At 47.2% G+C, this 25221-nt stretch overlaps 1 protein-coding gene across 17 annotated transcripts in view; it reads right to left on the bottom strand.

The window, feature by feature from the left end:
* The window catches only part of LOC139413408 (membrane associated guanylate kinase, WW and PDZ domain containing 1b), a 203514-nt gene that overhangs the window by 21453 nt on the left and 156840 nt on the right, over window positions 1-25221 (bottom strand). For 12 of the 17 annotated variants that reach the window (XM_071160754.1, XM_071160755.1, XM_071160746.1 and 9 more), the window contains 9 exons: window positions 24899-25121; window positions 23095-23177; window positions 21420-21455; window positions 16302-16359; window positions 14647-14750; window positions 12686-12805; window positions 10998-11183; window positions 10076-10708; window positions 1026-1057 (listed from right to left, as the gene is read on the bottom strand). In XM_071160754.1, the coding sequence (XP_071016855.1) occupies window positions 1026-1057; window positions 10076-10708; window positions 10998-11183; window positions 12686-12805; window positions 14647-14750; window positions 16302-16359; window positions 21420-21455; window positions 23095-23177; window positions 24899-25121 (1475 nt within the window). The remainder of the gene's footprint in view (window positions 1-1025; window positions 1058-10075; window positions 10709-10997; window positions 11184-12685; window positions 12806-14646; window positions 14751-16301; window positions 16360-21419; window positions 21456-23094; window positions 23178-24898; window positions 25122-25221) is intronic. The other 5 variants (XM_071160756.1, XM_071160748.1, XM_071160762.1 and 2 more) reach the window with 1 other exon arrangement.

Raw genomic sequence — 25221 nt, 5'->3', positions numbered from 1 at the left:
CAATAATCCAAACATTGAGAACTGATACTGTATTCTGGTTGTCGGGGCGGGATTGGCATGGGGGGGTCTGTAGGTGGCTTTTGATTTTTAAAAAAAATCATGTCTTTCACATTGGTAGGATGAAGTTTGGTCAACATAAGATGTTGGGTAAGATATTTATTGAATTTTAATTTAATCCTATAAATTAAAATTGCCAATTTGAGTGCAATCAATTAACCTAATTTCTCAGAGATGTAATTATATTTCAGCAAAAATAATTCCGTAATGCTAATAGCATCTGTTAGTAACTACAGAAGAGATTTGAGAACAATCTGAGCTGGTGGGTGTCGAAATCCTTTTCTTGTGCTTTTTGAGGTGGAACGACCCGGAAGGGAGAATACATCTAGGAGGGGAAAACACAGAAGCACAAATCCACCACCCATTCTTCCCACATACAACACAGAGAGAGCACACAGGCAGCATCTCCCCCAAGAGATCGGCTACAGGGAGAGGGTAACACAGACTGACAGTGGTCCAGTCTCTAGCAATCACATGACTTCTCCATACTCTCTACATTGGGGCCAGAAATAGAAGCTAAGAAGAGCTGGACCACTCTCAGAAATCAACCCTACACTTGGACCATAAGCTTGGAATGCTTTTTCCAAGGCTGGCCTAATTTACTCATCTATTTACCTAGAATTCATTAAGCCAGGAGAACATAGCATAAAGAATGAAACAAATATCCATGAGCAGGCCTGCTCTGCCTACCAATGGGTCAACATAATCAACCAGTGCAGCATTATCCTCCAGCAAAAAACAGTTTCACCCAACACAACATTATTCCGACCCAGCACACACGTCTTTAAAGCTCTCATCAGGACCAAAACACAGCGGTAGTCCTGATAGAGAAAACCCCTCGCTGCTCTGGGATGCTCTACACACCAACCAACATTAGCACTCCACACAGGAGAGTGGAGAGAGGGATGGATGGAGGAGAATGGAAGGGAGATGTGGATGGGGGAGGTATAGATATTTTTGGCACTCACCAGCTTTGGGCTCTTCTTTGCAGGAGCCACCCCTGGGAAGCAATATCCAGATCACGACGGAGAGAAAAAAAGAAAGAAAGAGAAAGAAAAAAACGTGTTAACGACACACAATAATATTTCACCTTCCCCACAGGTAAAAGACGAAGAACAAAACCCCAGCGTGGAGCAGACGGGGGACTCCAAACAGGGACTCCAAACAGGGACTCCAGAGGTGGAGCAGCGCTAGCCTGCTTGTCTCTGCTTGAGTTATCTTCTCCCTCTCTTTCTCTGGCTCGTTCCCTCGCATCCACCCTCCCGCACACCGCGTTAAAGGGGGCAGCGCGATCTATCTGCATTAGCACGGCGGCTGACTGCTGCAGCAGAAGAGGGGCCAACCCCGAGGGCTAACCAAGCGCTCCGCTCGCTAGACCCTGCCTAACCCACTGCCAGAGAGAAAGAAAGAGTGTGTGTGTGTGTATATGTGTGTGTGAGAGAGAGACAGACAGAGGGGTAGAAAGAGCGAGAGAGGGGCAGCTCTGAGCTAACTCTGCTATCGTTCCCATGGAGAAGGACTCCAAGATACTGAACATTAAATGGTAGGCAACCGTCAGTTCCCCTCTTACTGAGACCATCTTTCTGCGTCCGTTCAGCACGCCGCTCGGCTGTGGAAGGCTCCAGCATCTAGAGGCAGTCACACCGCTCTTCTCCCGTCTCGAGCTCTAGCGCTTGCTTTTTTCTCCCTCTCCTCTTTTTCACCCTCCCCCTCATCTCTCCATCTCGCTTTTCCCCCTCACCATCCCTCCCCTCCACCCACACGCTAGTAAACATACGTGCACACAGACATGCGCACGCGCTCACTCCGCTCTTTCCATCCCGCTCTCATCAATCGGAGGCAGGCTCTGACAGGCAGGGCCTGCATTAGCATAAATAATATGTTCATACATTAATAGAGTCCCACACTGGCAGGAATATCATTAGAGCCTCCAACATGAACACAAACAGAGAGTAATAGGAGACTAAAATGAAAACATAGCCTAGATCTGTGTGCGCGTGTGTATAATGGTATTCAGCAGCATAAAGAAGAGAACGAGTAAAACATACATGTATTGTATTCAGTGTGTAAGAGCATTTGTACATGCAGACAGGATTGGATGGGGTGAAGTGTCTATCTCTGATCCTGACAAAACAGGGCCAGTTTGTGTGTAAATCCTTTAGGGAGATCTGGGGGATTGAGCTGGCTTAGGCAGTTCTTTATGGCTCTTATCCCCTCAACATCTGTATTCAACGGCCACTGTAATGTGGTCCACAGTCCAGCTACCTTAGAGAATGTTCCCCTCTCCGTCACTGCTCATCTCAACAAATCTCTTCACTCCCCTAATCCCTCTCTCTTCTCCCCTACCTGCTCCCTTCCACTATAGCGCTCTCCTCTTCTCCCCTACCTGCTCCCTTCCACTATAGCGCTCTCCTCTTCTCCCCTACCTGCTCCCTTCCACTATAGCGCTCTCCTCTTCTCCCCGACCTGTTCCCCTCCACTATAGCGCTCTCCTCTTCTCCCCTACCTGCTCCCTTCCACTATAGCGCTCTCCTCTTCTCCCCTACCTGCTCCCTTCCACTATAGCGCTCTCCTCTTCTCCCCTACCTGCTCCCTTCCACTATAGCGCTCTCCTCTTCTCCCCTACCTGTTCACTTCCACTATAGCGCTCTCCTCTTTGCCCCTACCTGTTCCCTTCCACTATAGCGCTCTCCTCTTCTCCCCTACCTGTTCCCCTCCACTATAGCGCTCTCCTCTTCTCCCCTACCTGTTCCCCTCCACTATAGCGCTCTCCTCTTCTTTCAGCAATTGTTATTCTCTCGGCATACCACAGCCACGCCCTACTCCACTCACCCTGAACACCATTTGACCAGCCCAGCCTCTGTGTGTTTGTGTCAGTCTCTTCTTGACTATCTTGTTTACTACGTGTCTAATCTGCCTCTGCAGTATGTTGCACGACTCCACACTGGCTACTCTGGGTGGCCATTAAACCCTCATATACTCTGCAGCAGAGCAAGCCTCTCCATCTCACCTTCCCTCAACCTTCCCCCACTGTACCCACGCTAAGCTCTCATCACCTCCCCAAACTTTCCTTCTCATCCTCTCTCAGCCCCTTCTCTTCACTCCTCTCCTGTACTAACCTTCCCTCCACAGCCCTCCTCGCTCTTCTCCTCAAACGAGTCACACTACCATTTATGGTACCACACAGCTCTCTAAAAACACCAGAGGATTGGGAGAAGGGGAACTGTGCAGTTCCTCAGAGAGCAGCACTGAGTTTTAACAGACCTTTAGAATCATTATCAAATGTAGAGGCATCTGCCCCTCCCAGGATTCAGACAAAGTGACAGTGCCAGAGACAGGTTAGGGGTGTCCTAAACGTGCTAGCTAGTAGCTACTTCACTTCTCACTCTGTTTCAGGGGTAGGGTGGTGCTGCTGGGCATGTGCAGAGCCCTGGATCCACCGGTGTTCTTATCGATGCAGCTTACAGCATCATCCACCCTCCATCTTTTAATTACACACAGGGGGACTAGCATGGCTGGTTCTCACACTGATGGACTGCGCAGGAGAGAGAAAACACAGGCTTGAGCCAGCCTTCTTTTTAAACTCAAAACACACTACTGAACATATCTGCCACATGGATTTAGGTGACTGATCAGCAATGGTTGTTTTCATCTGAAAACAGCATACCTTCTATTTATACACTACCGCAATATGGGATTTATTCATTTGCCATTTTTGGTGATGCCATCATGCCACTTGAGTTGAAATCCTCTGCCACTCACGTAGGCTGTAGTGGTCACTAGGTTGCTCGGTCCACAGAGAGAGGCCGCAGGTCAGTCTGAGAGGGCGCTGGCCACAGCGGCTGCTAAACGGAGGCTATTACTGAGGCGATTATGATGTCCAGCGGGGCGGGAGGGGGTACACTGGGCCCACGTCTCGCCCCCCCCCCCCCCTCCTCCATCTGGCCTCAGATGGATGGCTTCCGACAGCCCAGCCCATCTGTCACAACGGCAACAGCAACAGGCGCACAGGGGACTGACAGATGGTCTCTTGGCAACGGTTGCCTCGGCAGGCCGGTCCAGGCTATTTCACAGTACAGACTGAGCCACATGTCATCAATGTACAAATAGGCTGTCACGGATGTGACTGAGACGACCAATGCAGATGTTTATTTACCCGGAGTAGCGAATGTATAGAAGATGGGATTGAAAGTGACATATGTGCACCCCAGTCCTGTGACATGGAAAAGGTGACCAGGAAAAGGTGTTGCAACCTCACCTTTGAATCATACACCCGCAGTGAAGAGAAAAGCATCCAGGCCTGGAGCGATGCATGTTTTGTCTATGAGAGGCTTATGCAGTGGATTACGATGCTGAGCAGAAATGACAATTGGGAGCAGTTCCTTTTGTCTGTCCCGTCTCTCTGGGCAGAGAGAACAGGCTGAGGGGTGACCCACTCCCTCACACTAATCTCAGATGTATATACTTTATTCTATTCTACTGTATTTTAGTCAATGCCACGCCGACATTGATCGATCTTTTACTTTTAGATGTGTGTATTGTTGTGAATTGTTAGATACTACTGCACTGTTGGAGCTAGGAACACAAGCATTTCGCTACACCCACAATAACATCTGCTAAATATGTGTATGTGAACAATACAATTTGATTTGATAGAGGAAAGCCCCACTGCAGAGTGCTGCAGAGTATTGTCATGGAAACAAAGGAAGGCCGAGATGGCTGAGATGTATGACCCCCCCCTCCCCAGGCATGGAGGTGTGAAGAGAAGGGGGAGGAGGTAGGAGGGGAGGTGGACTCACCTTGTCCTTGTTACGCCAGTGACTCTGGCTCATACACAAACAAAGCCCGTCGCCCAAAAGTGCAGGGACAGAATCTGGAGGCCAAACTGCTGGCACTCTATTCCTCGATCATTGGATCACTGTACAATTTCTCTGCAATGCCATTCGTTATCAGCGTTGAACGTGAAGTCAGCAACATGTTGTGCAACGCATGCTTTCAGCCCTTACATGGCGCCGCCGTAAGGCAGCCTAAGATCTTTGTAGATGTTCGGCATCACCATCATCAAACCATCATCCAACACAGTTTAACAGTCTGAAATGGCTGATCTAATGAGGGAGTCCTGCTCAATGTCCATAACAATTTCATCCTGTCCTTTGTTTTGTTATGTGTTACGTGTGTAACCTACACAAGTCCAGTAGGCTAGGCCTACTATTTTATGTTCATACATTTTGAAAACCATTTATTTAACAGGACCACAATGGAAATTCGTGTTATCCTCTATGATTTTATATGCATTATCCACGTGTGGTTGTATTGCGTTTTAAAATGGTCAAATAAAGCTACACTATGCAGTATATAAAAATGTATGTGGACACCCCTTCAAATGAATTGATTTGGCTATTTCAGCCACACCCGTTAATGACAGGTGTATAAAATTGAGCAGACAGCCATGCAATCTCCATAGACAAACATCGGCAGTAGAATGGCCTTACTGAAGAGCTCAGACACTTTCAACGTGGCACCGTCATAGGACCTTTCCAAAAAGTCAGTTTGTCTGCCCTGCTAGAGCTGCCCCGGTCAACTGTAAGTGCTGTTATTGTGAAGTGGAAACGTCTAGGAGCAACAACGGCTTAGCCACAAAGTGGTAGGCCACTCAACCTCACAGAATGGGACCGGCGAGTGCTGAAGCACGTACAAATCATCCTTCCTCGGTTACAACACTCACTATTGAGTTCCAAACTGCTTCTGGAAGCAACATCAACACAATAACTGTTTGTCGGGAGCTTCATGAAATTGGTTTACATGGCCGTGCAGCCGCACACAAGCCTAAGATCACCATGTGCAATGCCAAACTTCAGTTGGAGTGGTGTAAAGCTGGCCGCCATTGGACTCTGGAGCAGTGGAAACGTGCTCCGAATCACGTTTCACCATCTGGCAGTCCAACAGGCGAATCTGGGTTTGGCGGATGCCAGGAGAACGAATGCATAGTGCCAACTGTAAAGTTTGGTGGAGGAAGAATAATGGTCTGGGGCTGTTTTTCATGGGTTGGGCTAGGTCCAGTGAAGGGAAATCTTAATGCTATATCATACATTGACATTCTAGATGATTCTGTGCTTCCAACGTTGTGGCAAAAGCTTGGCGAAGGCCCTTTCCTGTTTCAGCATGACAATGCCCCCGTGCACAAAGCGAAGTCCATCAAGAAATGGTTTGTCGAGATCGGTGTGGAAGAACTTGACTGGCCTGCACAAACCCTGACCTCAACCCCATCAAACCCCATCTTTGGGATGAATAGGAATGCTGACCACTCAACATCAGTGCCCGACCTCAATAATTCTCAATAAGTCCGCAAAGAAATATTCCAACATCTAGTGGAAAGCCTTCCCAGAAGAGTGAATGCTGTTGTAGCAGCAAAGGGGGGACCAACTCCATATTACTGCCAATGATTTTGGAATGAGACGTTCGACAAGCAGGTGTCCACATACTTCTGGTCATGTAATGTATCTATCTACATTAAATCAATTCATTTTGTCTCTGGGTGGGTGTGTTCGTGTCTCTGTTAGCAGCAGAACATCTAGAGCAGGGTGGAGATAAGCGACGTCTCCTTCCTAGCAGCACTCTGGCTTCACTTCTACAACAACCCAACACAGCAGAAACAACCATATTACACTGTGCTCTGTCTGAGAGGGACAGTCTATCACGCTCCACAGCACTTAAAGCTCCCCGTGAAGACACAGAGGAAAGAGAAATATTAGCTAGAATATTACACTTGTTGGACATTGGCTTAGAGACCTTCGAACCCACTGCAGGTGTAGATTGGTCATTTCGCTTCAGCCCACTGGCAGAAAGCAACAGTGTAGTGGATGGATAGGTTATCATCAGACTGGCACACATCCTCACTCGCCATGTCAGTCTCTAACCCGGTTCATCCTCCCTCCATCCCTCACTCCGCTCCGGGGGAATGAGGAGTGCAAGGGCCCAGCCCCGCCGGGAACAACCCTGTCACCTCTGATGGATGTCTCAGAAGATGAACAGATCGACAGGGGTGTCGCTGTGCCACTCTTTCATCATCCTCCCGCCTCTGACATCCTCTCTCCTTCCTCCCCTCCTCGGAGGTGGTTGAGAGGCTGAGCCTGTGTTGTATGCATCTACTGTATTGTCCACCATGCCCACCCAGCCTAACAAACCAGTGAATGGATACCTTTAAAGCACAGGAATGGGACTGACTTGGAGTTATCTGGGTGGAGAATGAGGGAGGCTGTGCGCTACAGAGAGCTAGCCTCGCGCTCAGGTGTTCTCCACACAATGGCTATGCATGGAACACAACCGATGCTGGCTGCACCACCTCTCCCATCCCCGTAGACCACGGACACTTACACCCATTCATAGGCGCACTTCAAGCAAATTCACAGGAAGTGCGTGTCTTTAGGGGCTAGAATGAATTATGTCAGTGTCATAATCAGAACGTTTCAGCAGGAAGGCGGAGAGAAAAGGAGCACATTAGGCAGCATAATTAGACAAATGGAGGGATGGGCATCATAATGGATTCCTCGATGGAAGCTATTAATCACACCTCCTGGCTCGAGAAGACAACAGGATGCAGAACAGCAAAAGACGGGAGACACACCCACACAGGACCTTTGCTGTGTCATATACATATGGTTCAGTATGGAGACTTATGCAGTGTCCACCATCACCAGTGAGAAAGAGGAGGATGAGAAGAATCCAGTGAGAATCTAGTGTTGTGCTGGGGAGCCAGTCAGCTTACTCCAAGAGAGGGGAGAGGAGCACTGTTGCATACACAGGCCTTAATGAGCTCAGTACACTGTACGCACTAAGAACCCGCGGGATTGCACCAGACGCTCGGATGGGAATCTGTACACACTGAAAGGGAGGATGGGAAAGGAGGAGGAGGAGGCGGATAGTGAGGGGGCAGATCTCTGCCAATTAGAGTTCTCCTCTGGCTCCCTGTCAAAGGCTTGTAATTGGCTGTGTGGACTGACTGGTGACACTCATGCCCAGAGAGAGAGAGAGGGAAATAGAGCAAGCGAGAAGGCAAGAGAGGTGCTGATATCAGACCCCCCAATTAGCAGCCAGGCCTGAGGAGCGCAGAGCAGAGAGTAATTAATCCTGCTGTCTGCGTGGGGCAGGCAAAATCTTAGCTGTCTGATCCACACACACACAACCCCAGAGCAGAGCTCAGACTGAGCAATGATCACTGAGAGAACAGAGCTATATGACATGTAGCACCCACTGAGAGAACAGAGCTCAATATGAGACGAATGAAGTATGTGAACCATAGAGAAAGAGAATTGTTAATATTTGTACTACATACATGACACTCATGAGTCAATAGTTTCACCACATGTTTTCAAGGTAACTTGCAGAAGCAATCCTCTAATGAGTAGTCCTCTGCTTTCCTGAGAGTAGTGGCACACTCTATACAGAGCCACAGTATGTCTCTGTTTTGCACTAAAGACATAGACAGCAGCAGTAAAAAGTGGTTTCATATCAGCTCCGTCTTCCACCCATGACACATTGAGGAATGATCCTCTCTAACTGTCCCGCCCACCCTTCTCTCCACTCTCTGGTCCAGGGAGTCTCTGTTAAACGCACAAACATTTTGTTTTATTGACAATCCATAAAAAGCGGACCATTATGGCTGTAGCGTTTTACGGGCTTGTACACAACCCCCTCAGACTAATGGTGGCCATTAATAAAGCAAGACAGGGAGAGGAACGGAGCCATTTGTGATAGCAGAGCACCCAGTCAATGTCCTGTCCCGTTCCTCAACACTCAGCATTACAGGACAGATGTTCAGGTCCTTCAATTCCACAAATGAATCATTCCCAGAGAACTTCCAACGCCAGTTCAGACCGCTCTGTCTCAGTGAAAACTTTCCAATTACATGTCTCTCTCAGTGTGAGTCAGGGCTCTTTGTGGAGGTGTGTTCTGGGTAGTGGGTACTGTCTGTCTGGGGATTGGAGTGAGACCAAAATTCAATCATCCCCCTCATACACAGAGTCTTCTCTTCAGCTCTTTTATGAGACCGTTTCTCCAATCACACACCTAGTCAAAATCCTGTCCCGAGTTCTCACTCGACACAGACAGTCGAATCTGCACGCTCGCTTGCACAAACACAAATGCTCATGGACACACACACACAAAGCTAGGATGGAAAAAAAATGAGACACCACAATTGTATCTCAATAATGTAACTTTCTCTTTTGTGTTGTTTTAGGGATAACCTATCCTTAAGAGTCGATTGACGCACCGGTGCATCAATCTAAGTGACATAATAAAAAAATCCCCATTAAAATCTGTCAGTATAAGCTATGTCGCCCTTCCACATCTGTGGTGGGAGGTGGCCGAGCTACAGCGGTGTTTATCAGACCATGGAGACATCCCAAAAATCTGTCTGCTCAAAAAACGTTCATAGCGTCCGAACGGTTTGGCCTATAAACTACTCTATGGAAAGGAGAGACTCTCACGATGGTGTTTTCCGTTTTGCTCTACCATGTGTCAAGGGACTCATCTGAAATAAGTTGGTAATGCTGATGTGCCACCTTCTGCCTGTAGCGTCCCAAGCGTTTGAGCTCCAACGGTATCGGGTGTAAACCGGCTACGAGACAGTTTGCTCTATGGCCAAAATGTGTGTGTGTGTGAGACTGAAGGTAACCCATACAAACGAATGGAAGTATGGAGGTAGTTTCGTGCCAACAAAAATAAGGGGTTAAATATGTGTAAAAAAACAAACATATTTCCTGATCTCCTAGACTTCATAACCTTATTTGTCGTGGCTAATTGAGGTAAGACAGTAATTCTTCTCATAGATTATGCATGTATGAACTACACATTGACCCATTCAACCCAAAGTTCTGGAGCGTGTCATTAACCCTTATCCAACCAAAATATGTTTTCTCCAGATTCCTGAAAATGGAGACGGAGAGAAGAGGCAGGAGAAAGCTTGCCAACCAGAACTCAAAACTTTGCATGTTTTGGCCGGTTTATTGTGTCTTACCTCCACCTCTCTGCACCAGCATGGTGACCTCACTTCCTTTGGGGCACTTGCTGAGCAGGTCCACCACCTGGTTGTGGCTCATGCTCTGGACGTTCCTCTTGTTCACCTCCACAATAATGTCCCCCTCCTTCAGGCCCCTGCAGCGGGGGTAGTCTACGATCTGTTTGACCCTCTGTCCTCCCCCTGCAGGGCTGTCTGCGATGGTGAACCCAAAGCCTTTGTCTCCCTTCTCCATGTGCACTGTGATCAGCTCCGGCTGCGTCGCTATGGACGACGCCAGCGTCACAGAGTCGCTGGGGTAACTGTGCGAGCCGTTGGACGCCACCTCGGCAGAGGAGGGGCTGTGGGGTCTTGACTCTCTCATCCCATTAACGGGGCCTCCGGTCTGGCTGCCGTGGCTGGACGGAGAGTCGTAGCTCTCCTGGCCGTTGATGATGATAGGCTCCTTGTCCACAATGGCCACGGAGGTCACCAGGCTAGTGTTGGGGTCGTCTGGGTCAAAGGGCAGGGGGTAGCCGCGGCACAGCTCCAGGTTGACGATGGAGCCGATCTGGATGGACTGGAAGACCTTCACCACCTGAGCATGGGTGTAGCCCAGCACGCACGTGTCATTGACACTCACGATCACGTCACCTAGGGGAAGAGAAGGTGAAACTAATGTTGGATAATTAGCTCCATGTCACAAACTGAAATCATGGAAGTAACACTGGAACTGTATATTGCTCAATTAGAACACCTACACTACACTATTACACCTACACATTCAGTGGTCACCCACCAGGAGAGCACCAGCTTCAGTTCATCAACCAACCTTGATAAGTCAACTGTTTTAGTGCAGGGTTGGAACAGAAGCCTCTGTAGCTCTCAAAGAGTTGGTGACCACCTCTTCATAATGACATGGAACAACAGAGCGGAGGCCCACCTGTCTCCATCTTGCCGTCGATGGCAGCAGGCCCGTCCAGAACCAGACTCTTGATCTGTAGGAACTCATCAGGCTCGTCGCCCCCGACGACGGTGAAGCCGAACCCTCGGTGGCTCTTCCTTAGTTTGGTGTTGATAAAGGTTCCCTTCAGCTCCGCCGGGTTCCGCGTGAAGAAGGGCTTCCCTCCTGGGGAACACACACACCTTTCATAAGAACCTGTTGATCTCATGTGCTCTGCTAGCCAAAGGAGGAGGGGTTACCCTAAACAGTCTTGGCTCTGGATCAGTGAGTGCTCTAGAAGAGATGTGTTGGTTTGATGAGCTCAATTAATCATAAAGGGACTGATTAAGATCGATAGATTAATTAGGCTAAGAGGGATTCCAAGAGCTAGGGGGCAGCAGCCTGGTTGTGCCTGAGAATAGGGGTAATCCGATGGGTAAATCCCCCAGACCCAGCCCCAGTCCCAGTCTGTGGGGGCTGCTATCCCCTATAGAATGCTACACTATTGGGTAAAACCCAGGGTTTTATCTGGGTCTGGCAGCATGGTTAGATGAGTAGTAAAATAATATTCACAGTCAATTCTAAAAGTGTATGATTACACTGTGGTACAGTTCTATATACACGGCAGCCATCAGTTTAAAATAGCTTTTCAAGGCTTGACACTAGGATGGGAAGGAAGTGTGTGTTTGTGCGTGTGTGTGCGGGGTTATTGTCAGACTAATTCCCAGTGATTTAGAAACAGATGTTTCTAAGCTTATGCGTAATAGCCTGGCGTGCCACCAAGACTGCCAGTGTAGAGACCAAGACAGTGTATAGAGACCAAGACAGTGTATAGAGACCAAGACAGTGTATAGAGACCAAGGCAGCACTGAACTCTCTCTACTCTGGTACACTCTGGAGTCTAGACATGGAGTTGGCAGACTCATATAGCTTAGGCAAATGGACACCCGAGTCGGTCTTATGAAATAAGAACTGCTAGAGTCTGGCGTCTGTAATCTAGATCCAAGCCCTCGGCCTCTTCTACTATGACTGGTTCCAGTCATGCTGTCAGTTGGACAAATGTTCACAGAGTTTATATGAGAGATGGAGTGGGATATTCAGAGTTTATTGAAGTGATATATTGACTGTGGAAGGAAGCGGGTGGAATGAAAAGGGAGACATTAAAGCAGGGAAGATGGCCGCGAGGGATTGGAGAGTGACTAACAAACTGCAGATGCTACACTTACATGGCGGAGGAGTACAGCTTATGCATACAATGAAAGATGTATTACCCTTGGAGTTAGCCAGTGTCCTTGTGTTTGCCTTGAAATAATTCAAGACAGAAGAGGCAGACCAATGCAGTAATATTGAGGAGTTTTTATTTATTTATTTATTTATTTTTACAAAAGAGAAGTGGGTGTAGGAATTTGAAAGCAGAGTGACTTAAAAGAGCTGGATAAAAAGAGAGATTTGTGTGGTGGAATCTCAAGGCCTTGAGTTGCTTTGGGCAGCGCTGGTAAGGGGCCTGAGCTTACAGAGATGGAGAAAGACAGAGAGTGTGAGTGAGAGAGGCGAACGAGAGCGAGAGGAGTGAGAGAGGAGAGCGAGATACAGTGAGGCACGTGATGAGGGAACACATCCACAATGTCGCAAACAGAAATGGACCAATAACCTCACAAAACTAGGATATTGACCAGACCAGGACTCACGTTTTGGCCCGATGAGGGGCGGCAGTGGGGGTCTGGCTTGGGTGTCCCTGTAGGTCTCCTGGTGGTTGGCGGTATAGCTGGCCAGGGGGGCACCAGCCATGGTAGCATCCTCTATCCATTCTGGAACAGCAAAGGGCACACTTCCTGTCTCTGCTGTCTGTACAGTTACGGTGATCCTTATGGTTCACCACAATGGGTGGCTTGAAAACTACTGTACTGCATTGAGCCACAATGGCTGCCGATTAAAGTAATACAATCTCTGATCGATCAAAATGGCAGCCTCACTTTGTAGGCTTAGGTCTTCATTAATATTCTCAGCATCAAGATTCAATCAATGAAAGAGTAAAAGTCATAGATTTCGAGCGTAAAGAGATATTAAGCTTAAAGGAGAAAAAGTCAGCAGGTAGGTAATCAAGTCAGAAGCACATTTAGCTGAGTGTGCAGAGCGGGGACCAATAGGCAGGTTCCTAGTGATGTGACCTGCATGAAGAGAGGAAACGTGGAGGACATTCTACATATACATACTGGACGTAGGGAAGTGTCTGGACAGTGATGCTGAACTTATTCATTTGTCTCTCTATTTCAGCAAAATGCTGGGCGGACAGAGCCAAATGTAAACTGTTTGCATCACTGTTCAAAGACATACATAGCGTACTGTGTAGACTAAAGAGACCTAAAGCATATGTCCTGAAATGCTTTTCACTAGGAGAACAAGACCCAGAAATATTATAACTATCGTATGGTGATACATTTTCATTGCTGTAACAGACTTTTAATGTATTATTGTCAAACCAAAAAAAACTTACCAAGACCTGTAGACTTACAAAATCATTCATATTAGCACAAATACTTTGGAGAGAGTATCAGTGACACTTAAAACATTGCCAAATTAATAAAAAAAGACCTATTTTCAAGGCCATTAAAATAAATCATAGGTATGCCTTTATGGTTTCTCGATAGCAAATCATAAAGAGAAGAGAGCAGGGCAGAAAGAGAAGAGAAGAGAGCAGTGCAGTGCAGAAAGAGAAGAGAAGAGAGCAGGGCAGAAAGAGAAGAGAAGAGAGCAGGGCAGAAAGAGAAGAGAAGAGAGCAGGGCAGAAAGAGAAGAGAAGAGAAGAGAAGAGAAGAGAGCAGGGCAGAAAGAGAAGAGAAGAGAGCAGGGCAGAAAGAGAAGAGAAGAGAGCAGGGCAGAAAGTGAGGAGAAGAGAGCAGGGCAGAAAGAGAAGAGAAGAGAGCAGGGCAGAAAGAGAAGAGAAGAGAGCAGGGCAGAAAGAGCAGGGCAGAAAGAGAAGAGAAGAGAAGAGAGCAGGGCAGAAAGAGAAGAGAGCAGGGCAGAAAGAGAAGAGAGCAGGGAAGAAAGAGAAGAGATCAGGGCAGAAAGAGAAGAGAGCAGGGCAGAAAGAGAAGAGAAGAGAGCAGGGCAGAAAGAGAAGAGAAGAGAGCAGGGCAGAAAGAGAAGAGAAGAGAGCAGGGCAGAAAGAGAAGAGAGCAGGGCAGAAAGAGAAGAGAAGAGATCAGGGCAGAAAGAGAAGAGAAGAGAGCAGGGCAGAAAGTGAAGAGAAGAGAGCAGGGCAGAAAGAGAAGAGAAGAGAGCAGGGCAGAAAGAGCAGGGCAGAAAGAGAAGAGAAGAGAAGAGAGCAGGACAGAAATAGAAGAGTGCAGGGCAGAAAGAGAAGAGAGCAGGGCAGAAAGAGAAGAGAAGAGAAGAGAAGAGAGCAGGACAGAAATAGAAGAGTGCAGGGCAGAAAGAGAAGAGAGCAGGGCAGAAAGAGAAGAGAAGAGAAGAGAAGAGAAGAGAGCAGGACAGAAATAGAAGAGTGCAGGGCAGAAAGAGAAGAGAGCAGGGCAGAAAGAGAAGAGAGCAGGGCAGAAAGAGAAGAGAGCAGGGCAGAAAGACAGACAGACACAATCACAGACATGGAGAAAGAAAGGAATGACGCCCGGCGGGGCTGGAAACGAACCTCGGATGTAGCGCTCACCTTCTGGTGGCTGCTGTTGCTCGAGCTGCTTCCGCCGCTTAGCTTCCTGTATAGGGTTCTCATACTGGGTCTTCCTGTTGATGTGACTGAGAAAGGGAGGAAGAGAGGGAGAGATGGAGGACAAAGACACAGGAACGTAGAAAGATAATTAATTGGAGTCAGCAAAATAAAATAAAAGAACAAGGGGGATGATGACAGGAAATACATGTGTATGAGAGAAAGAAGACTAGAAGTGAGTCAAAAAAGGTGAGGCAAGGGATGGAGAGGGAGAAAGAGAGAGGCAGTAGTGAGGGATGGAGAGGGAGATACAGAGAGGCAGTAGTGAGGGATGGAGAGGGAGAAAGAGAGAGGCAGTAGTGAGGGATGGAGAGGGAGATACAGAGAGGCAGTAGTGAGGGATGGAGAGGGAGAAAGAGAGAGGCAGTAGTGAGGGATGGAGAGGGAGATACAGAGAGGCAGTAGTGAGGGATGGAGAGGGAGAAAGAGAGAGGCAGTAGTGAGGGATGGAGAGGGAGAAAGAGAGAGGCAGTAGTGAGGGATGGAGAGGGAGATACAGAGAGGCAGTAGTGAGGGATGGAGAGGGAGATACAGAGAGGCAGTAGTGAGGGATGGAGAGGGAGATACAGAGAGGCAGTAGTGAGGGATGGAGAGGGAGATACAGAGAGGCAGTAGTGAGGGATGGAGAGGGAGATACAGAGAGGCAGTAGTGAGGGATGGAGAGGGAGAAAGAGAGAGACAGTAGTGAGGGATGGAGAGGGAGAAAGAGAGAGGCAGTAGTGAGGGATGGAGAGGGAGAAAGAGAGAGGCAGTAGTGAGGGATGGAGAGGGAGAAAGAGAGAGGCAGTAGTGAGGGATGGAGAGGGAGAAAGAGAGAGGCAGTAGTGAGGGATGGAGAGGGAGAAAGAGAGAGGCAGTAGTGAGGGATGGAGAGGGAGAAAGAGATACAGAGAGACAGTAGTGAGGGAGTTAACACAACACACAATTAGAAAAAAAAGTATCTGGTGGCCAATGCTCCAGGAGCCAGGGCTTAAGTCAGGGAAGTCAAGTCTGGTACACACAGTGCTCTGTTGGAGCCGACGAGACAGAGACGATGAGGCCTGAATATCAACCGCATCACACAATCACAAAAGAACACTGCTTCAGGAGGTTAACAACACCACCAAAACACGTCATTCCACAAACCCAGCAGGGAATTAGGAGAGCAGTACACCGCACCGTAAGGAAATTACACTTCAAACAGTACAGAAACATGCTGGGAAATGATGCAGTAAACAGGAAAAGAATAGGAATAATATATATTGAAAAATCTAAGACAAAACAAAAAAAACTGTGCCCCTGCCTCTAAGGTATTGCTTTGAACAACATCAAAACATATGAATGCATTCATATTAATGCACAGGCCCAAGGGTCTCCCACTAGATGAGAAATTACATGTTTCTAAATGATCATGACAGCAACAAATGGCCTATTTTTACCATAACAGACTAGACCAAAATAACAGCCGTCTGGTGTACTGCATTTGATGTTGTTCTGCATAGTCTGGACCACTGCCCAGTGTGAAATGCTTCTGAATGTACAGTACAGTGAGGTAGTGAGACATGCAACAGATACATCCGGAGGTGTGTGTCACTACTTACTCCACATAGTAAAGCCCGTAGACTGGGTCCTCTATTTTCTCCCAGCCTGTTGGCAGCTCTGGATGCGACATAGAGAGAGGTGGAAAAGGCAGGATGTTAGAGATGGTGTCGTAAAGACCTTTTCCTTCCACACACGGCCTGTCAGTCACCTGGGAGTGAACAACACTAGAGAGGCTGTCTGGACCTGGCTCCTGGCAGGACACGGCTGACATTTAACACATCAGATAAAGAACTACAGGGGGGCTTTGACCAATCACGATCAACCCCGCGCACAGATGGAGAAGAGGAGCTGGTGGTAAGGGGGTGGCGGTCTAAATGTGGACAGGGTTTCAATTGTGGTTTGCAGTTTAAAAATGTCACGGTGAAGAAATGTTGTTTTCTTATTGTTCATGGCAGTAAGGGAATCTGACGTATAACGCGACTGACATCCTTAATGTAGATGTGTATAGAATGGTATTCAGTGTTGTCCTTGATTGGTTTACCACTGTCTATGTCACATGGCATTGGAGACCGTCACCAACTGGATGTCCTTGATCCTGTATTACTCACTGTGGTCAAATTCATTAAGGATGCATTCTCCCCAAGAAGCCTTTCTTTCAGACACACACACACACGCGTTTATCTGCCCTGACATCAATGCTGAGTGTGGCCTGACAACACAGCCAAAAATCAGGACAGACTGGATCTAGACATGGACTACTCAGCTGTAAAGGCTGCTACATTGATACAGTCTCATTATGTCTCAGTATACAGTGTGATTAAAACATTGGAGACAGAGCTAGCTAGCTACTAGCTACTGTACTAATGGCTATGAAGGCAGCAGGTAGCCTAACGGTTAGAGCATTGGGCCAGTAACCTAAAGGTCGCTGGTTTGAATCCCCGGGACAACTAAGTGAAAATTCTGTTGATGTTCCCTTGAGCAAGGCACTTAACCCTAATTGCTCATGTAAGTCCCGTGTCTGCTAATTGACTAAAATGCTAAATGTATAGACATGTCAGAGGGCTATAATTGGTTACAAACAGATGTCTGTGACTGATTGACTCTGCTGGCATTATCAGCGCTGCATGTCATTATCCCCAGTTACCTCAGTCTGTATTCTGACGAGTGGTGTACACTCACTACCCCTCAAACAGCTTTAGTGGATGTGGAGGCAAGGAATTAAGGGGGTGTTGTGTTCGGATCGTTCACAATACACAGACTAGGGTTTCTTTTTCTCAGATGTTCTGCAGGGAAACAGTCAACCTTGAGCCAGTAGCACCTGACTGTAAAGTCTAATCATTCACCTTATTTCACACCAGAGTGGCTGTATTCCTGAAAGAGATCTGTCTGTGTGATATTATCGCTAGACGCCAGAGCCCTCATGTCACGACTGGCCTTGCTGATACGGAGTGGCTGCAGTGGGACGAATCTGACACATATCCAAAAGAGCTCCCCCGCTCCACGTTCCCCGGTCAACGCCCATGCACACTCCAGCTCAAGGGGGACTCGGGTGACAAATTGCCTATTAAACTGTTTGCATCTCATTCGGTCTTCCTGACTATTTGATTTCTCCTGAGCGAGGGGTTGCACAACCGGGGCCATACATCTGCTGTCCTATACACAACCGGGGCCATACATCTGCTGTCCTATACACAACCGGGGCCATACATCTGCTGTCCTATACACAACCGGGGCCATACATCTGCTGTCCTATACACAACCGGGGCCATACATCTGCTGTCCTATACACAACCGGGGCCATACGTCTGCTGTCCTATACACAACCGGGGCCATACGTCTGCTGTCCTATACACAACCGGGGCCATACGTCTGCTGTCCTATACACAACCGGGGCCATACGTCTGCTGTCCTATACACAACCGGGGCCATACGTCTGCTGTCCTATACACAACCGGGGCCATACGTCTGCTGTCCTATACACAACCGGGGCCATACGTCTGCTGTCCTATACACAACCGGGGCCATACGTCTGCTGTCCTATACACAACCGGGGCCATACGTCTGCTGTCCTATACACAACCGGGGCCATACGTCTGCTGTCCTATACACAACCGGGGCCATACGTCTGCTGTCCTATACACAACCGGGGCCATACATCTGCTGTCCTATACACAACCGGGGCCATACATCTGCTGTCCTATACACAACCGGGGCCATACATCTGCTGTCCTATACACAACCGGGGCCATACATCTGCTGTCCTATACACAACCGGGGCCATACATCTGCTGTCCTATACACAACCGGGGCCATACATCTGCTGTCCTATACACAACCGGGGCCATACATCTGCTGTCCTATACACAACCGGGGCCATACATCTGCTGTCCTATACACAACCGGGGCCATACATCTGCTGTCCTATACACAACCGGGGCCATACATCTGCTGTCCTATACACAACCGGGGCCATACATCTGCTGTCCTATACACAACCGGGGCCATACATCTGCTGTCCTATACACAACCGGGGCCATACATCTGCTGTCCTATACACAACCGGGGCCATACATCTGCTGTCCTATACACAACTGGAGTAATTGCCTTTTTCTCCATGTATCGGATTTCACAATCGATACATATTGACTGTGTTCATCCAATCTGAGCAGTGGTATGAAGAAGGGATGCTGCTGTTCACAACATGGAGGAGAATATCTCAGAGGCAAAACACTGGTCTAGGATCAGCTTACCCTCACTTACCTCAGACCTAACCTTAACCCAGGGGTGCACGACTCCTTGGCAATTAATTGATCAACTGATGTCACTGATTGACCTGGTATTGCACACACCTGGTTCCCCAGTCTAAATCAATCTCTGGGCTCTATTTTCGGCTGGCTGCTGAGGCGCAATTGTCAAACGCACCTTAGTTTGCAATTTCGTCATGTAAAAACTGGTGCACTGGCATTGTCCACACTTTGCACCAGGTTCGGCAATTTACCTGTCTAACATCAGCTTGCTGGCGCTGAGGTGTGGAAATATTCTAGGTGTGTACTAAAAAAGTGCGCCAGTATGCCAATTTCAGTCATCGCAACTAGGGATACATAAGACCGACCAAAAGATAGTCTTAACGTAAAGCAATTGGTTGTGGAATAGATTTTTCCAGCGGAGGCGCACACACACTAGCCTTATGTACGTCACCAATGTTTTATTAAAGGCCCATTGCAGTTCAAATGGTTTTATATTTCATATTGTACAACAGCTGATGGAACTAACACTGCAAATGTGTGAAAAAAATATGATCAGTGTTATTTCCTGATAGTTGCTGGGTGAGAATACCATCTACACAAGATCTTCTAATCAGTAGGTTTGCATGGGCGACATCACCATGCGGTAAGTTGATTGGTTAATAGACCAATAACAAAGAGAGTTCCAAACCTCCCTGCCAACAACAGCTAGACCACTCCCAGGAAATCCTAGCAAAATTGTTGCTTGAGAAATAGTTTACTAAAAAGCTACCTTTTCCCATTTTAGTGGAAACCTGTTACAGTAGTGTACTTGTTACCCAGAAAGGATTTAATATTGATATGAAAACAGCTGCATTGGGCCTTTAAACATTATTTTTGTTCAGCTTCAGTGAAAAGTTTGGACTGAGCCTTTTTAGGAATATCAAGTTATTTAAAAATTATTGTTCTTATTGTTTTTAGTTGATCATTTTGTCAAAAAACGCATCTCCTACTTTCGTTCAGTCAAATCGCGTGAATTCTGATCATTGTCTGTGGCACTGAATCTGCTAGTAGGATATATTTGCCTGTTTGTTCACCTTTCACGTGGCAAAGTCACTACTGGCCATATCAACAGTGATGGTAGGATCTATCAATCCATCTATCTGTCTGTCTATCTATATTTTGGAGCAGTATAATGGTGAGTTCCAGCCTTTTCTTTATTTTGGATCTTTTTCCAGCTTTTGAGAAAAGTTTGGATGCGCGTAAAACCCTCCATAGTCTACGCGGTCTTAGGCATAATATTATATGAGCACGGGGAGCAATTATGGTGCCTGTAACTGTATTTCGACAGCCTTTTTAGGTCTTATCAATAGGAAATGTAATGTTGGTTATTGACGACGTTTGGCATGTCCATGGCTCAGATGATGCATTTTACAGTAGTCCTCTATCAGTGTGAATGCTATGCTAACAATATATTTCCACATTGAAAACATACAATCCCTTAGAACAATGTGGACTGCAAACATGTTCAAAATATTGAGCAAATATGGGACAGGCTGATATTACTTTATTTAGTTTCTCTCGGCTATTTAACAAACTAGGCTAGAACGGACTAACATTGGAATTGGCGTTTGATGACAACATAATACATAAAAGACTGTACATTCACAACTTGAAGCAACCACATATTTACCACAGAGCACGTTCTGAACAGCCAGTGAGGGGGTCAAGCCTCGACACACCATCTTGTTTATTCATCAGAACTCAGCCCTTTCAAGCCACCACCAGCTCCTGCGGCTCGAACTCTGGTTGTGAAAATAGCAAAAATATTTCTGACACCCCCACCAATCTATAGCACTAGCATCAGTCCTAAGACTTACCATTTCGTTAGATTTGTTAAAAAAGAGCCATCTGATTAACAGCCTAGAACAAAAATCTTCAGACAGGGATGACTCTCGAGAACTTTGACTATTCACCGATGCACCATTGAAATAAAATAGTAGGCAGCAGTTATCAGAGCCCATCTCAGAGCCATGGCTGTTAGCCTCCCTCTGGCTCCAGAGACTGATGGACCGGCAGACAGTGGTGGGTAAAGTGCTCTCTGTTATAATATGAGCAACAGTGGATGGAATGATGGGGCTTGAGAGTGAGAGGCCCATTTGAATGAGAGGCCCATTAGGAAATGATCATCACGCCAATGTGCCCCTCGTGAATGGTTCTCTCTGTGTTACTGCATGCTGGCTTGCCGGGCGAGTACAGTAACAACTGCCTGCTCAGCAGACACACAGGAACGTAGATGAACGCACACACGTCTTTCAGTCTTTCACAGCCCAGGTGTTATAAAGCGTTTGATTACATGTTTACACCCTCTAGGCCGAAAGGGAGAGGTGTTATGCGCTGTAATAAGACAGTTTTCCCATAATACACAGCACGGGAGAGGGGAGACAGCCCTACCTAGCTCACTGTCCATCTCTTCTGTGTGTACCCCTTCTTCTCCAGGAGAACACCAGCAGACCATGGGTGGAGGAACCGGGGGAGGAGAGGAGAGTGAGAGGGGGGAGAGAAAGATAGTGAGAGCAGAGGGTTAGTGATTGATTTTGAATTTAAGCCTCAAGCAAGCCGAGAGAGCAGCAACACTTGGCTCCATACACTGTAAAAACCATAATGTGTCCGGAATCATGACTGCTAACCGTGACTAATTAGCTCAAATGGTTTGTAAGGTGTAAATCTATACTAAATCCCTACATGCACCATGACAATAGCTCATCGCTCTATATTAGCCACAGTCTGTTAAGCACAAAGAACATATCTCTGAAGAGCTTTCTACTTCCCCATTGGGTGGCACTGTTTCATACCAGGTGCATACTGTACTGTAGGTGCATTTATGTTAAATAAATGAGTCATACCACACAGACAGACATACAGGAAACTGCCAAAGAGAAATAAACACTTGAGTAAATCAAGGATACAAAGTATATTGAAAACGGCTGCTTCCACACAGGTGTGGTTCCTGAGTTAAGTAAGCATCCCATCATGCTTTGGGTCATGTATAAAAATACCCAGTTTCCCATTATTTTGGCTCCCATGGCTAGAAGAGATCTTAATGACTTTGAAAGAGGGGTCTCAAAGGGACATAGGGGGTTTACAGGTTGTGTGTGTGTGTGTGTGTGTGTGTGTGTGTGTGTGTATGTGTGTCTCAGTCACCAATATCAACCTAATTGAACACTTCCGGGAGATTCTGGAGCGGCGCCTGAGACAGTGTTTTCCACCAACATCAACAAAACACCAAATGATGGAATTTCTCGTGAAAGAATGGTGTCTCATCCCTCCAATAGAGTTCCAGACACTTGTAGAATCTATGCCAAGGAGCATTGAAGATGTTCTGGCTCGTGCTGGCCCATCGCCCTATTAAGACACTTTATGTTGGTGTTTCCTGTATTTTGGCAGTTACCTGTACACTTTAATACGGACCATCTGAGATTGGGGTGGGTGAAAATAGCTGCCACTAAATAGGAATTGTAGTTCATGCACCATATGCTTGGCAATATGAATCATATCTCTATCCTATGTGTCCTCTAGCAGCAGCTTGAGAGGATTGAACCTATAGAGATATCTCAATACAAGGACCACAGAACACATTGAGAGGACACATGGCAGGGGGAGGGGAGGGGAGAGGCAGTTGAAACGCTAGTGTTTTGTGTGGGTGGGCGGACACTCCTCTGTAGGACAAGGTACATTATTTATTTATGATAGATGATGCGAATGATCCAGTCAGTCCTTCAGGCTGCCGGGGGGCGTCTTGCTCAGACGTGAGCGCAGGCAGGCAGGCAGGCAGGCAGCACACGAGATCAGAATATTAACGTGTCTCGTCTCATCTCACACAGGTGGCTCAAGTGTGCCATCTGCAGGCCACTCATTGAACAATGATCTGATCTGACAGACATGCATCTGATTCTGCACGGTTCCCTCTCCACACAAACGAGTCAACAACAGACAAACAAACAAGACAGTGAATACACAATTTCCCCGACACACACACATGCATTCACAAACACACACACACATGCATTCACAAACACACACACATGCATTCACAAACACACACACACACAGTCTGTGGCGGACGTACCGTCGTCTTCACATTCTTCCAGGGGTTTAGGGGGTTTGTTGAGGCACCGGGGGTCAATCCAGGATGTGGTCTTTGTGTTGTGGCTATAGATAGACACACAAGACAGAGTAAGACAGCCAGACAGACACATTGTTCTGACTGGAAAGTCATCAAAGACTCACTGTCTGAAAAACATCCTCACTTCGACGGCTTAATATGATACACACTGTGAAGTAAATCAGACTCAAGGCAAGTATCACAACTTCCAATGTATTAAAGGTTCAAGTCAGGGCTCTACATTAAAAAACAACATTAAAAACAGTAACAACCATAAAACCAATATACACATAACATGAAACAATGAGAAGGATAAAAAGGAAGTCTTTTTGAAAAAAAGATGGAAAGTGGAAGTACAATCTTTTCTTGAGAAGATACTACCTGAAATACTATAATGGATGCTGGTATAGAGCCATTTAGGATACGTTCCATAGAGTGTTACTGGGTGTAGGATATGTTACATGGTGTGTTACGGGGTGTAGGATATGTTCCATGGTGTGTTACTGGGTGTAGGATATGTTCCATGGTGTGTTACTGGGTGTAGGATATGTTCCATGGTGTGTTACTGGGTGTAGGATATGTTACATGGTGTGTTACTGGGTGTAGGATATGTTCCATGGTGTGTTACGGGGTGTAGGATATGTTCCATGGTGTGTTACTGGGTGTAGGATATGTTCCATGGTGTGTTACGGGGTGTAGGATATGTTCCATGGTGTGTTACTGGGTGTAGGATATGTTCCATGGTGTGTTACGGGGTGTAGGATATGTTCCATGGTGTGTTACGGGGTGTAGGATATGTTCCATGGTGTGTTACTGGGTGTAGGATATGTTCCATGGTGTGTTACGGGGTGTAGGGTATGTTACATGGTGTGTTACGGGGTGTAGGGTATGTTACATGGTGTGTTACGGGGTGTAGGGTATGTTACATGGTGTGTTACGGGGTGTAGGGTATGTTACATGGTGTTTTACGGGGTGTAGGGTATGTTACATGGTGTGTTACGGGGTGTAGGGTATGTTACATGGTGTGTTACGGGGTGTAGGGTATGTTACATGGTGTGTTACAGGGTGTAGGGTATGTTACATGGTGTTTTACGGGGTGTAGGGTATGTTACATGGTGTGTTACGGGGTGTAGGGTATGTTACATGGTGTGTTACGGGGTGTAGGATATGTTACATGGTGTGTTACGGGGTGTAGGGTATGTTATAGGGTACGTACTCTATAAAGTAGACCTCTCCGTTCTCGGTGTATGGTAAGGGTACAGAGGGTACATAGGACAGGGTGTAGGGTATGTTATAGGGTACGTACTCTATAAAGTAGACCTCTCCGTTCTCGGTGTATGGTAAGGGTACAGAGGGTACATAGGACAGGGTGTAGGGTGTACATCCGGTAGGGTACGTACTCTATAAAGTAGACCTCTCCGTTCTCGGTGTATGGTAAGGGTACAGAGGGTACATAGGACAGGGTGTAGGGTATGTTATAGGGTATGTACTCTATAAAGTAGACCTCTCCGTTCTCGGTGTATGGTAAGGGTACAGAGGGTACATAGGACAGGGTGTAGGGTGTACATCTGGTAGGGTACGTACTCTATAAAGTAGACCTCTCCGTTCTCGGTGTATGGTAAGGGTACAGAGGGTACATAGGACAGGGTGTAGGGTATGTTATAGGGTACGTACTCTATAAAGTAGACCTCTCCGTTCTCGGTGTATGGTAAGGGTACAGAGGGTACATAGGACAGGGTGTAGGGTGTACATCCGGTAGGGTACGTACTCTATAAAGTAGACCTCTCCGTTCTCGGTGTAGGCCATCTCCCAGTTATCAGCTAGAGGTCCCAGGGGGTCCTCCTCTGTGGGAGGACGGCTGAGGTGTGTGTGTGTCTGCTGAGAGCCGTCCGTGGTGGATGACGACGCGTTGATCACACCGTAGGACGGAGCTTTCTCACGTAGGGCGTAGGGGCGCACGGAGGGGTGCTCGTCGGGTTCACTTGAGTCTCCTGTGGGGGGTGGTGAGGACAGGAGGAAAGGGAAGCCTAGTCATTTGCACAGGACAAATACATGTGTGCAAACAAAATATACACACACATTCTGAGGCAA

Source organism: Oncorhynchus clarkii, chromosome 7 (genome assembly GCF_045791955.1).
Source record: "Oncorhynchus clarkii lewisi isolate Uvic-CL-2024 chromosome 7, UVic_Ocla_1.0, whole genome shotgun sequence".
Lineage (NCBI taxonomy): Eukaryota > Metazoa > Chordata > Actinopteri > Salmoniformes > Salmonidae > Oncorhynchus > Oncorhynchus clarkii.
Note: the sequence above shows the minus strand (reverse complement) of the source record. Positions and strands in the feature narration are given on the sequence as shown.